At 42.9% G+C, this 12,197-nt stretch overlaps 1 protein-coding gene across 6 annotated transcripts in view; it reads right to left on the reverse strand.

Annotated features, from left to right (window-relative positions):
• Positions 1 to 498: 498 nt before the first annotated feature.
• wnk3 (WNK lysine deficient protein kinase 3) overlaps positions 499 to 12,197 on the reverse strand; it is a 38,818-nt gene continuing 27,119 nt past the window's right edge. For 4 of the 6 annotated variants that reach the window (XM_070969581.1, XM_070969582.1, XM_070969580.1 and 1 more), the window contains 14 exons: positions 11,951 to 11,994; positions 10,655 to 10,790; positions 10,428 to 10,544; positions 10,235 to 10,336; positions 10,095 to 10,143; positions 9,827 to 9,979; positions 7,608 to 9,727; positions 7,124 to 7,370; positions 5,346 to 5,428; positions 4,921 to 5,246; positions 4,527 to 4,762; positions 4,341 to 4,436; positions 4,086 to 4,249; positions 499 to 3,801 (listed from right to left, as the gene is read on the reverse strand). In XM_070969581.1, the coding sequence (XP_070825682.1) occupies positions 3,226 to 3,801; positions 4,086 to 4,249; positions 4,341 to 4,436; positions 4,527 to 4,762; positions 4,921 to 5,246; positions 5,346 to 5,428; positions 7,124 to 7,370; positions 7,608 to 9,727; positions 9,827 to 9,979; positions 10,095 to 10,143; positions 10,235 to 10,336; positions 10,428 to 10,544; positions 10,655 to 10,790; positions 11,951 to 11,994 (4,449 nt within the window). In that variant the 3' untranslated portion in view covers positions 499 to 3,225. Of the gene's footprint in view, positions 3,802 to 4,085; positions 4,250 to 4,299; positions 4,437 to 4,526; positions 4,763 to 4,920; positions 5,247 to 5,345; positions 5,429 to 7,123; positions 7,371 to 7,607; positions 9,728 to 9,826; positions 9,980 to 10,094; positions 10,144 to 10,234; positions 10,337 to 10,427; positions 10,545 to 10,654; positions 10,791 to 11,950; positions 11,995 to 12,197 lie in introns of all 6 variants that reach the window. The other 2 variants (XM_070969583.1, XM_070969584.1) reach the window with 2 other exon arrangements.

Here is a 12,197-nt window from a genome sequence, read left to right on the forward strand (position 1 = left end):
GCACACCTTTTTATAAAAAAAAAAATAACAAATGCATTATTTAATAGAAAATGTCATTTTTGAATTCATTCACTATTCATTCATTATTTCCAAATCCTATTATACCAATCTTGTGTCTTTGCTTATATAGTTACTTTGCTAAAAATCACATTTGCCTTACTACACACCCCACCATAGTTGCCAGAGTTCCCATTTTTCTTTCAACCAGATAACCAGCTTGCTTCTAATGGATCAAACTGAAAATGTCATCAGCTTATTTGAATAATCATATTATTATAATTTCATACCATTATGTGCTAATGCGGTTCACATTTCGTAAATGCCTCCTGGTTTCTACTGTTTGTTAGAGCCGTTTCGTGTTAGTTTGATTGCAATAATGACATAACTTTAATCTTTAACAAAAGCAGACATGATATTTATTGTGATGGATCCCTACCTAAACATTGAAATATTTGCAATCATTGTGGTGTACCATTAAAAATGATCCACACGATGTCATAATTTGATGTTTAACATCATTTATTTTGATTAGTTACAAAACATAAATAAAATCAACAGTTGAATTAGTTACAATTTACATAGGCTAAATCATCAGCAACATACTTTTTCTTTTGAGGTTTCTCTGCCAAAATGTCTTTTCATCGTTGGTTCTCATTAATGCCATTTTGGGACTCCCCAAATTTTTGTTGTGTTAATTTTAAAATTTATTAAATCTGAAATGCAGCTCAGCAAGAAGGCTTACACCCTTATTTTATGTATCTTTCAGGCTGCTGTGATTTGAAACTGATCTAAGATGTCAAAAATGACCAAAAAATTCTCTGAATATAATCTTAAATGACGCTGCCCAGTCAGGACTCAGAGAGGTATATCAAGGCAGGGGAGTCCCATGTAAACAGGGATGAAAACCAGTGTTTTCTAGTTTCAAATAACCTCAGATTTATAATGATGAGAACACAATTTTACAATTTGTACAACCCCATTTCAAAATACAAAAATAATCTTTATCTTTTAGATAACATTTTGGTAACACTTCAAGGACAAAGCCAGCTCCACATCATGAATAATGATCATTAAGCTGTAGCTTGCAGTCAACATGTTAGTATCAGACATGACAGCACAGTATCTCACCTTCACTAATAATGAACTACATCTCGGTGACAATGTGGGTTGTCTTGGAAAGCAACAAATACAGAAAATCATTGTTATATTCTAGATTATGCAATTGTGGTTTCTGAACAACCATACCCTTTAGCACAAACTATTTCTCTTTCACAATTCATGTTTTAGATGTCTTTGACTCACATTTAGCAGTCTTTAACAGCTGGTACAATCTCCTGTTTTCAGTGGCACACAATTTCTCTATCATTAATAAAACAGAAATGCTGCTTTGTCTACAGGCTACTTATTATCCCAAAAAGTGTATAACGCCTGACCATCAATGGTCAAATGTGTATATGGCTAAGTGCACTGATAACCCAATAAAATGTACAGTAATATATCTGCTGCTGATATATTCCTCTGTGTATCTCTGCATCTACAAATGAAATCAGTTTAGAAGTAGAGGAACTGAACATTTTTGACTAGAGTAAACCTTTTGCAGTGTGCATAAAGCACAGTTATGGCCCACAATTCAGCTTCTGACAGATGCATTCACACTGACCGCCTATGGTCAAAGAATGAGTAGCTCACAATTGAAATAGGTCTGTTTATCAAACGCTGAACAAAATTGACAAATAGCCAAGTGAGGATCTCACAACGGTGCTGGACATCGATGTTTATGGTCTAACTTCTCACTTGTTCTGCTTCTTGGGGAAACAAGCCCAAACAAGCCAATACATAGGCAGAGTAAACATTTTCAGTTGGGTACAGTGACATTTGAGAGGCCGCTTTGAATGAAAGAAACAGGGATGCAATTTATAACGCAATATACCATGGGACATCACAAAGCTTTGTCACACAGAAAAACACTCACACGCCAACACAAATGCAGTAATTTTAAAAGGCAATATGGGAACATCCCATATGGTCTCCCCAGTCCATTATAACTTGGCAGTTTTTTTCTTCTTCACAGTCCTACTCAGCATGACACCGTGATATACTTTGATATGCAGAGCTCAAACTGAAAGCAAAAATGTCAAATGTGAAAGCATATCATACTGAAAACAAATTTACCCATGACGCATGAATCATTTCAGTAGGCTGCAAATAGTAAATGTGAGATTCATGAAAAAGTGCAAGCAGTTTGCACTCAGGCAAGTCACGTTAGTCATAAGGTCATGCAGTCTTGGGCGAGTGTACCCAGGTATCCACTGAATGTAGATGGCATATTTCAATTTGCCATCATATTATGAATTCATCTCAATTTATATCACATCACTCATGGTAATTCAGACTGTTTCTATGTTACAACTGCTAAACATAAAATAATACAAAGGAAGCACATGCTGTACCGGTGTGCCTGATCGCATTGTGGTAATGATGGCAGCCTGATAACTTTGTCGTGCTCTACTGTGTAACATGCTGCTGTTAAATTTTTTCATAGCCCATTGAAACTTGTGCCATAGGCCTAGTTTTAAAAGATCATGTAACGATCATGACGAGATTCTCTATGTGTCTGGTTTTTATCAATGTGCTTTTACAAAAATATTTTATGCCTTACAGACAAATCCATACAATACATGCTGATCAATTCCGATGACCATTACTAATTGCACTTTTAAAATTGATAGTCCTTTCACTGTAAGCATTGACAAATTAAACAAAAAATGTCAACACACTGTCAAATATTTTGTTCTTGTCTCTGCTTGGGGAGAGTTCAGGTCCAACTGAGTTGGTTTCAAAACAAAAACACAAACGTTAATTTGTGTAAAAGGACATAAGGGATATGTACTCGGAGAATCCATAAACATTCACCCACACTCATAAACGCACACACTCATACATTTAAGAATTTATACATCTCAACAGCCAAACATACCAGAATTCATAAACCCCAGCCGCTGTGCTCCATGTTACCCTCTCTCTGTACATGCTAGAATCTACCGTCTCTCACATTCACTCCCCATCTCACCCAGAAGTACACTGGAATCCATATATTCATTGCAGTCACAACTCTCTCATGCATACACAAAACTAACACTCCAAATGGATCTGCTTTTACGTCCCGATCCACTTAGCATTTCCACCTCTTACACCTTCATATTGACCTTACACTTCACCTTGGTTTCATTTCTGTCCAAGAGGAAGAGTAGAGGTGGGGGTTGTTGGGTGAATTTTGGCACTGGAAGGTAGAGCAGCAGTAGAGCAAGAAGAGGAAGAGGTGGAAGAGGATGAGGAACATGAGCAAAATGTCCCCCCAGTAGCAGAGGCGCTATCTGTGGGTGCAGTGGCGCCACTGGCATGCAGCAGAGGCGCGGCCGTGGACACTGGAGATGTGGGCATTTGGGAAGGCAGCAGCGGTTGGCTTTGAGGTGGTGAGTGGGGCAGCTGGGTGATGGGCTGTGTCTGTGGTACTGACTGAGACTGTATGGGAGTTTGCATCCGGGGCTGCGGTATCTGCTGTCGGAGTGGGGACTGCTGATAGGCCATCTGCTGGAGGGGGAGAGACTGATGGATGTGTAAACTTTGCTGCATCTGTGGCCCTTGAGCCATGTGCGTTTGTGTTGGTGGTCCTGGAGAGTGCAGGGTGGACAGGCTCCCTCCACCTGTGTAATGGGAAGGGGCTGCCACAGGCAAGCTGGCAGGGGTCGAGGGGGCCTGGGGGTTCAGTGGTGCCACTGGAAACCACCCCGGTGGAGCCATCTGTATGGAATATAATAATGACTGGTAAAGGAACATTACCGCAAAAAATAAGACTTTGGTACTGTTGACTCTTGAAACAAATGAAACTCATCCGAAATGTTTCTGCCTTTTCTGCTCTAAACTCTTTTGCTACTCTTCATTAGAATCAACTGAATGCTGTCTTCGTTCCTTTAATCATCTTTCACTCCGCAGCATTCATGATAAAACATCAACAATCCGTCTGACCGTATATTTAAGGTTATTTTATTCAAAAAATGGATGCATGTGTATTATAGTAGTGCTACCTCAGTCTGCTGGCTCCAGCCCCCCAACTCCTGCACCTGCTGAATCTGTTTGATCTGATTCAGTGAAGGCTTGGGCAGGGAGGGGCCCACCGGCTCCTTTGTCCAATTATCAACAAGTTTGTGTAGCTCATCTGTGAATGTGCTTTTTCTTAGTGGACTGTGATCTGTGGAAAAGAAAGGGGATGCATCATACCACATACCACATACCACTCACTCAGTTATGTGTTGTCTTGATATATCCAGGTGAAGCCGTACCTCTTTTAGCAGGTAGTGAAGTGTGGTGCTCTGGGTTGCAGTAAAGAGGCAGTCTACTCTGTTCACCACCTGAGAAACTACTCGACTGCTGAATCCCTAGACGAGACAGACAGACAAGAAATGGTTACGCAGATAGCAAGCAACAGAAAAAAGAGAAAGGACTGATTTTTAAAAAAACAGCCTTACCAGAGTGTGTAACTCCATTATTATCCATGTGAGAGTGAGGCCGGGGCCGGAGCTTGATTTTGGCTGGCCTGGGCCTACGAGGAGAGAGCACAGGAGCTGCCGTGGGAAGAGGAGGGGTTCGGGACAGGGAGGCAGGCAGGCTCTGCCTTTGGTCTTTGAGGGAACGTAGCTGTCTGTACAGTTCCTGCAGCTCTCTGTTCTGCTGGGCCTGAAGGGATACCACCTCTTTGATGTGTCTACAGAGCAAGAGAGAGAAAACGGAAAGAAGGTGCTGAGAATTCTGAGGCTTAGTAGAATCATGAGCTGAAAATGCAAATGGAAAAAAAATAACAACAATTAACAAGACTCTAAACTCTACAATGATGGAATTTAATCCTCCCTCTCACTGACTTACTTCTCTCTGAGCTTGTGTAGCTCTTTTCTCAGGTCTTCATCCTCCAGCTCACTCTCATCATCGTCATCGCTGCTGCCCAGGGGTGAGTGGCTATGCCCATGACCTCGAGGCAGGTGAGCCATTGCTGGGGTCCTTTTACTTTCTTCTTTCTCTCCCTCCTTTGCCCGAGATCTCCTCCTCTCCCTCTCCAAATCAGGAGACACCGGGGAGCTGTCAGTCTGCCTGTCCTCTTTCTTAGTCTCAGTCTGCGTTACAGAGAAGCGTCCCACTTTCCTGTGAGTGCTACCATGGCCTGACGGCACAGAGGACTGGGGCACTGGAGTCACCTGATGGCAGAGGACGTGGTGGACATTAGCTGCATGTCCAGACTGAAATGAAGGTTCAGACGAATGAGTGACAAAGAAAAAAACAGTAGCTGCTCCTACCTGAAATCGTCCTTTGCGTGACTGAGGTGGATTTAGCGGTGGCGCCTCCTTCTCTTCAAGTGCCTGACTGCTGCACCGTCCATCTGATAAAGAGATGGGGATAAAAAACAAAAAGGGCAGACAAGGACCAGAGACAGGAACACAGAGAGACGGGTAGAAAGAGCACATAAATGACAAAGTAGACAAACACAAAAGTAACAGACACAGAAAAATGTACAAGACAGAGAGACATGGAGATGCACACACATAGACATGGGGCACGAACACAAAGGCATCGTGTTAGAAATCATCCACCAATGTCACACATCATCAGCTTCTGACTGACATGGCTTGCATGCAAGTCTATGAAATGTGTAAACATATGTTGAGTTTTGTCATTTTTCTAAATTATAAACAAAAAACTGAAGAATAAGTGTAAGTTGTTGTGGATGTATACATGCTTAAGAGAAATATGCAATGGGCGTGTGGGAAGGGGTGGTAAATGATTGTTTCATTAAAAACACAGATAGTAAGTCATTCAATAAAAATAAAAACATATTGTGAAATGACAGTTGAATGTTAACAACAGTGTACCCCCACCCACCCACACATCCACTCTCTCATTCTCACAACAAAGCCCAATATCACATCTGAGATCTGGGCTCAGATCCGAGTGATATTGTTCAGTGTGTCTGATATTTGGGATTACTACATTAACAAAGTCTATACATAATTTCTGACCAACATATACATACAGTATGCAGCCTTAATATAGGTGTTACTTACAGATAACGATCCATTATTAGTCACTTGTGTAGAACATAACATAGGTGCTCATGCATGCACACTTGTAGCAAAAAAAAGCTCTGAGCTAGTTACACATATTACACAAATAAACACAAACACATGCAAGATGGCTGGAACACTATAACATATGAAAAGCCTTCCTATGTACAACAGAACCTGACAGTAGCTTTTAAGCCCTGGGTAATGTGCACAATATATGCTAGAAATTATGCAAATGAAAGGAAAAAGTAATATTCATAAATGCATCTATTACAACTTCAGCCTATAGTAGAGTCTACTGTAGCAATGCTATACTGTATGAGCTGACAAAGAAAGTGCACACATATTCTGAATGACAACTGATTACATATTATCAGCTTAGCAACTTAGCGTCTATCTTATCTGTGTTATGACGTGAGTTGCACGGTGCTGTCTACACTGAGCCGGCAGGTGGGGGTGAGGAGGTGAGATGGTTGCTGCTGGCAATGCTTGCGGACTTGGGACAAAAAAGGGGGGTGTCATGTGAAGGGTTATGTCCTGGGCACAGGCACAGCTGGGCTTTACTCCAGAGCTCATCAGCACTGGGATGGGCATCAGATTTCTGATGCCAACCTCTTCCTACACTGCGCCAATCTTCCACCCTCCTCTACTTTCCACTGTTCTCGCCCCTGAGTGAGCAACCCATGCAAAAAGAAAGATTGCCAAGAAAATTAAATTAAGCAAAAAGAAATTCAGGGAAACAAACAAAACAAAAAAAAAAAACCAATAATGTATGTAGTGATGTCAACACTGACATTACATGGAGACTATTGTCACAATATACAAAAACAGGATTTATTAGCTGTAACATTGTTTAACATTAACAGTTATTAATGCCTGATGGTTAAGAAAGGTATGTTACTATGTTAAAACTAGTACTAGATATTAGATTTAGGTCCATGCCCCAACATCCCATTCTCTCTCTCTCTCGCTCTCTCTCTCGCGCGCTTGCTCGCTCCCTAAGAGGACGCTACCTTGCTGGACTCTGGGCTTCTTGAACAAGCTGGCGGAGTGGCGCAGTTTGCACGCCCAGTTTTTGAATTTGCGAGTCCAGGATTTCTTGCTAACAGGATTTCTGATACTAGGACATGTCAGGTTTAGGCCAAAATATCCACCTCCTGCATTGTGCTTCTGCTGTCCATGCCGGAGGGGGATCGGATGTTGATTGGGGGGCCACGATGCATCTCCAGTGGTACTGGTGTCAGAATGTGGGGGTACAGCCTAGAACAGTTAAGACAATTAAGAGTGGCTGCATGGAGTTGAGACATTCAAAATGGAGATACTCAAACATTTAAATATAACAAATATCACAGACAGCTGAAAAAGAACCAAGTGGAGTCACATTGACACAGCTATACACTAAAATATATAAAAAATCAAATAATCTAAATTGAGCCCAGTCAAAGACAAAATTGATAGGAGAATTTACTCAAAATCTACTCTGTGGTATTCACTCACAAGAATGGTTGGTTCTCCTGGTACAGGTGGCCGCTGGGGCCCGGCAGAGTCATCCTGATTGGGAGGCAGGAAAGAGGTAGGCGGGGTGGACGAGGCTGAGGTGGAGGGGAGAGATGGGCCAGGTTGTTGCTCCACCGGACCCAGCTCTGCAAAGTTGGGCACTTCTGAAGACGTTTCCTCTCCTATTCCATCCCTCTCTGGGTCAGGGGAGGTGGAGGAGGAACGGGAGGTGGTGGAGGAGGTAGTGGAGGATGAGGAGTGAGGGGATGTATCTGAGGAGGAGGCAGGTGGGGGGAAAGACAAGTGATGGATTGACTGTGGCTCAGATGACTCGTCTCCTCCTGCTGATGTGGAGGCAGCTGATGTAGGACCAGAGGCAGTTCCGCCAGCTGGCGCTGCCCCACTGCTGTACTCCTGATACAACAAGTTCCTCAGCTTTTCATCCAAAGTCTTTATGCGGTTGTCTACAAATTCAATTTTGGGGGGGCCTTCACTGTCTGACTCGGCCACAGAGGAGGGCTGAGCAGGTGATGGCGTCATTGTGAGGGAGAGGGCGGGTACAGGGGCATCAGCGGTGGCCAGATGGAGAGGCGGGAGAGAGGAGTCCGAGGTAGGGTGAAAAGGGGTGGAGTAGCTGCACGTGTCCTCTGTGACACTTGTCTCTCCTGTGGACACCTCTGACTCGGACATCTGTAAAGAGGACTGCTTCTGCAGCGGAAAATGCTGCTGTTTCTGGGGTGTCTCCATGGCTTTAACCACCTCTTGTTGCTGCTCCATGTGTTGCAGCTGTATCTGTGACTGTATATGTTGTTGCACCAGCTCAGCAGGGACTTGGGCTTGTTGTGCAACCTGCTGTGGCGGAACAGAGCTAACATTTAGCTGTGGCTGTTGTTGAAGGAACTGTTGACTAATTGACAGGGGCAGCATTTGGCTTTGATCCGACTTTAAAGCCACAGCACCCATAAACAGCTGATGTTGCTGCTGCTGTAGCTGCTGCTGCACCATTTGCTGTTGCTGTAAGTGTATTGTCTGTTGTAGGTTTAACTGTTGCTGCTGCTGGTGATCAATGTGGGCCTGCTGTTGGGGCACTACAGCAGCTTGAGGTGGCATAACCTGCTGTGGTAACTGCTGCAACTGAGGCTGCTGCAGCAACTGAGGGGCATACTGTTGTGTTTGCTGCTGAGGAAGGGGTTGTTGGGTCTGCTGTAGGGATATTGGGGGCAGAAACTGCTGCAGAGGCACAGACTGCTGTAACAACTCTGTATGACCTGGCCGAGGCAGCACCTGCACATCAGTCAGTTGTTGTTGAAGTGGTATTTGTTTCTGCATTAGCTGCTGATGTTGTAACTGCTGGAGAGACTGTTGCAGTGCTCGTTCCTGCTGCAGCTGAATCTGCTCCTGGTAGGCTTGATGTTGTGATTGCAGCTGCTGCTGTGGTGTTGCCTGCTGTATCTGTTGTGCCTGTTGTTCCAACTGCATTGCCTGCAATTGCTGTTGAACAGCCGGTACCTGCTGCTGTAATGCAGGCTGTGACTGTGGTTGTTGTGGGACTGGTTTGGCCACCTGAGTGAGTGTCTGCTGCTGCTCCATGCCATGTTGGCTTACCGCAGAAGAGATCACTGCAGCAGTAGCAGGAGGAGGGGAATGAAAAGAGGTTGAAGACAGGTCCACTGCACATGACCTTGGAGCAGTAATCACTGTGTCTCCTATACTTTGACCTACAATAGAGCAACCACTGGTTCCAGGAGAAGAGAGCACATCTGGCAGAATGGTGGTGGGTGTGGGAGACACAACAGAAGGAGCAGCGGACAGGGTGGGGAGGTTAGCAGCAGCAGGTATTGCTATGGATGAGGGAGCACTGGGAATTTGGTCAACAGAGGCTGAGGTGTGGTGCTCAAGACCACCTGAAGCAGTGACAGGGACAGAGGCTTCCAGAGTGGAGGCTGGTGCAGAGATGCTTTCAGAAGCAGTGGTGTTAGGAGCTGGGGCAACAGTGGCTGAGGGGGCCATGGAGGCAGGTGCTGAGGCAGTGGAGACTGGAGGGGAGGTGGCAGAAAGGGTGGGGCAGGGAGGAGAGGCCAATCCAGTCAAGGACTCCACACTTTGGGATCCTTCACTTTCTAAGCCGCAAAGAGGAACACATGGTTAGTTTCTGTTATGCTGCCAAGTCAGTCATGTTAATAAGCCACAGCGTTAAAACTGACCTGGGTAGAGCTTACCTTTCTCTGTTTTAGGAGACTGAGGTATCCTTATCTCTGAGGTGGGTGGTGGTGTGGCTGCTCCCTGGCTTGACAGAGAGTCTCTATGTCGGATGGTCTGGTTGATAAAGAAGCGCCAGCGTCCCACTGGTGAGGAATGGGGTACTGAGTCCACTGAAAATCAGTAAGGATATTTTACTGGTTATAACAAGTTATAGAACATACAGCATTTTCTCATGCTATAGTGCCACTATTTTTGTGAATAAGAAACAGTATATTCAGATCTCACTTGAAGAGCTTGTGGGAGTGCTCACATGCAGCTGGTCAGTTGATCCAGTCTAATAAACACATTAAGATTCAAATTCATCATCATTCAATCAAAGACAGAAAACTAAGAGAGGATAAATGGGAATATGGAAATGAACATACCAGTGAATGTGTTTGAAGAATTTCATGAGCTTTCTTAACTATGGCTCTGAGCTCCTCAACAAATTTCTCTTTCTCTACGTCAAGGACAAAGTCCTCCTCTACCTACAAACAAAATGCAACCAAACAGCAATTAGTAAGACATAGAATGATTACTGCAAGCAACGCAGACTAGAGTAATACATGAGTGGTCTACCATGTAATCTGCTATGTCCTCAGGTGCGTCCCCTTCAATGTCAAATTTAAATGTCACCATCTTGTTGCTATGGGTCTCCAACTGGCATTCCACCATATTGTCCCCACTGCCGGACACCTAGGAAGGACAAGACAAATGAACATTATATACTGGTCCTTTTCAAGATCTATTGGTATGCACAAATTGAGTAGCGTGGGTGGTTGTATAGATGGCTGTCATATCTTCACCTGGAGCATACTCAGTTGAAACTGATGAGAAACTTTCTCAGGCCTCTGACAGGAAGCTCTTCTCTGAGTCTTTAATTTCTCTAACTTCCCATTGGCCAAGAGCTGAAGAGTCTCTTCTCCATTAGCTGGAACTGACCTGTGGGAGGTAAGGTAGTATCCAAGTGTAATTGTCCTGTAAATGACAGGTTCAAGAGCGAGACACTGACCACATACTGCAACTGCACTGCATGTGAGTACTGAAAATAAGAACATTATCTAAAAGCCAAACATGCACACGTGATACATAGTTTATTACCAGCATGCTGTTCATTTGAATATTTTAGAATACAACATAGATCTGAACTCAATATACAGGTATACTGGAGGAGACTGTTAACCACTCTGTAGGTATGGCGATACAGACAAACAATGGGCCTCATGCAAGAACTACTGGTACGAACAGATTTGTTCTGACATGCACAAGTAATTGAAGAGAATTTGTGGCATTTCCTTGGAATTCTCTCTTAGGTAAGAATGAAATCTATGAGTGGTCCAGACCTGTCCTAGGAGTCATATACAGATCACTATAGATCATGAAATCATAATGCTTTTCTCTGAATGAGTTTAAATATGATGCCCAAATGAACTTAAAAAAAATGTAACATGCACAAATGTAATGAAAAATAAATGTTTCTTTATCAACTCATCATCATAGCTTGCTAATTTAATGGGTTTTTAAAGAATATATGATTTTTATTAGCATTTTTTTTGCAGAATTGAAAACATTACAATAGTTGCTAAGAAGACTGTCTTATCCAATATCTTTGTGACAGTCACATGATCACCCCTCATATTAGTCTTTGCTTCAGAAAGATGTTTTTAAATACTAATTTACTGCTACTGCAGTGGCTTTCTGCATCCTGCAGGTTAAACCACCCCTTTTTATTTTTGTCACAGTGCAGCGCTGCTCTGATAACATGTCATTGATAGCTGCACTATCAATGATCAATATGTTCTAATTGTTTGGAGTGACTTAAGACAAGTTTCTTCCAGTTAAGAGAGTTTGATAAATCCAACATGCAACACTTGTATGACACAGGAAAAAATAAGAGATGAATAGAATATGAATATATGGCCCAATATGCTTAGACTCATAAAACTCAAATTACACTTAACATCTACATTCTTTTGCCATGTTAAGCTGTTTCCAATTAAGGCTTTGACAATCTTCCAGTAGTCATATAGCTTTTGTCTGGACGAGTGGACATATTACTGGTAAACAGAGTTAACACTGGACAGTAATGATATCGGACATACCCTGATGAAGAGTGACGTTCTGTACTTGACAGGTACGGACCATCCTGTAGAGTAATATGAACACAGACACAAAGAAGTACGCAGGTACACAGGAAAAAAAACAAACAAACAACAAAATCATTAGTAACACGCAACGCATGCAAAGCTGGAATGTAATATAGAATAATATTACATTTAATAACACTTCTACTGTTCTATGAATGGACTCATATTTCAAGAATTAAAATTTGTTAGTTTGAATCAAAAA

Source organism: Chaetodon trifascialis, chromosome 8 (assembly GCF_039877785.1).
Source record: "Chaetodon trifascialis isolate fChaTrf1 chromosome 8, fChaTrf1.hap1, whole genome shotgun sequence".
Lineage (NCBI taxonomy): Eukaryota > Metazoa > Chordata > Actinopteri > Chaetodontiformes > Chaetodontidae > Chaetodon > Chaetodon trifascialis.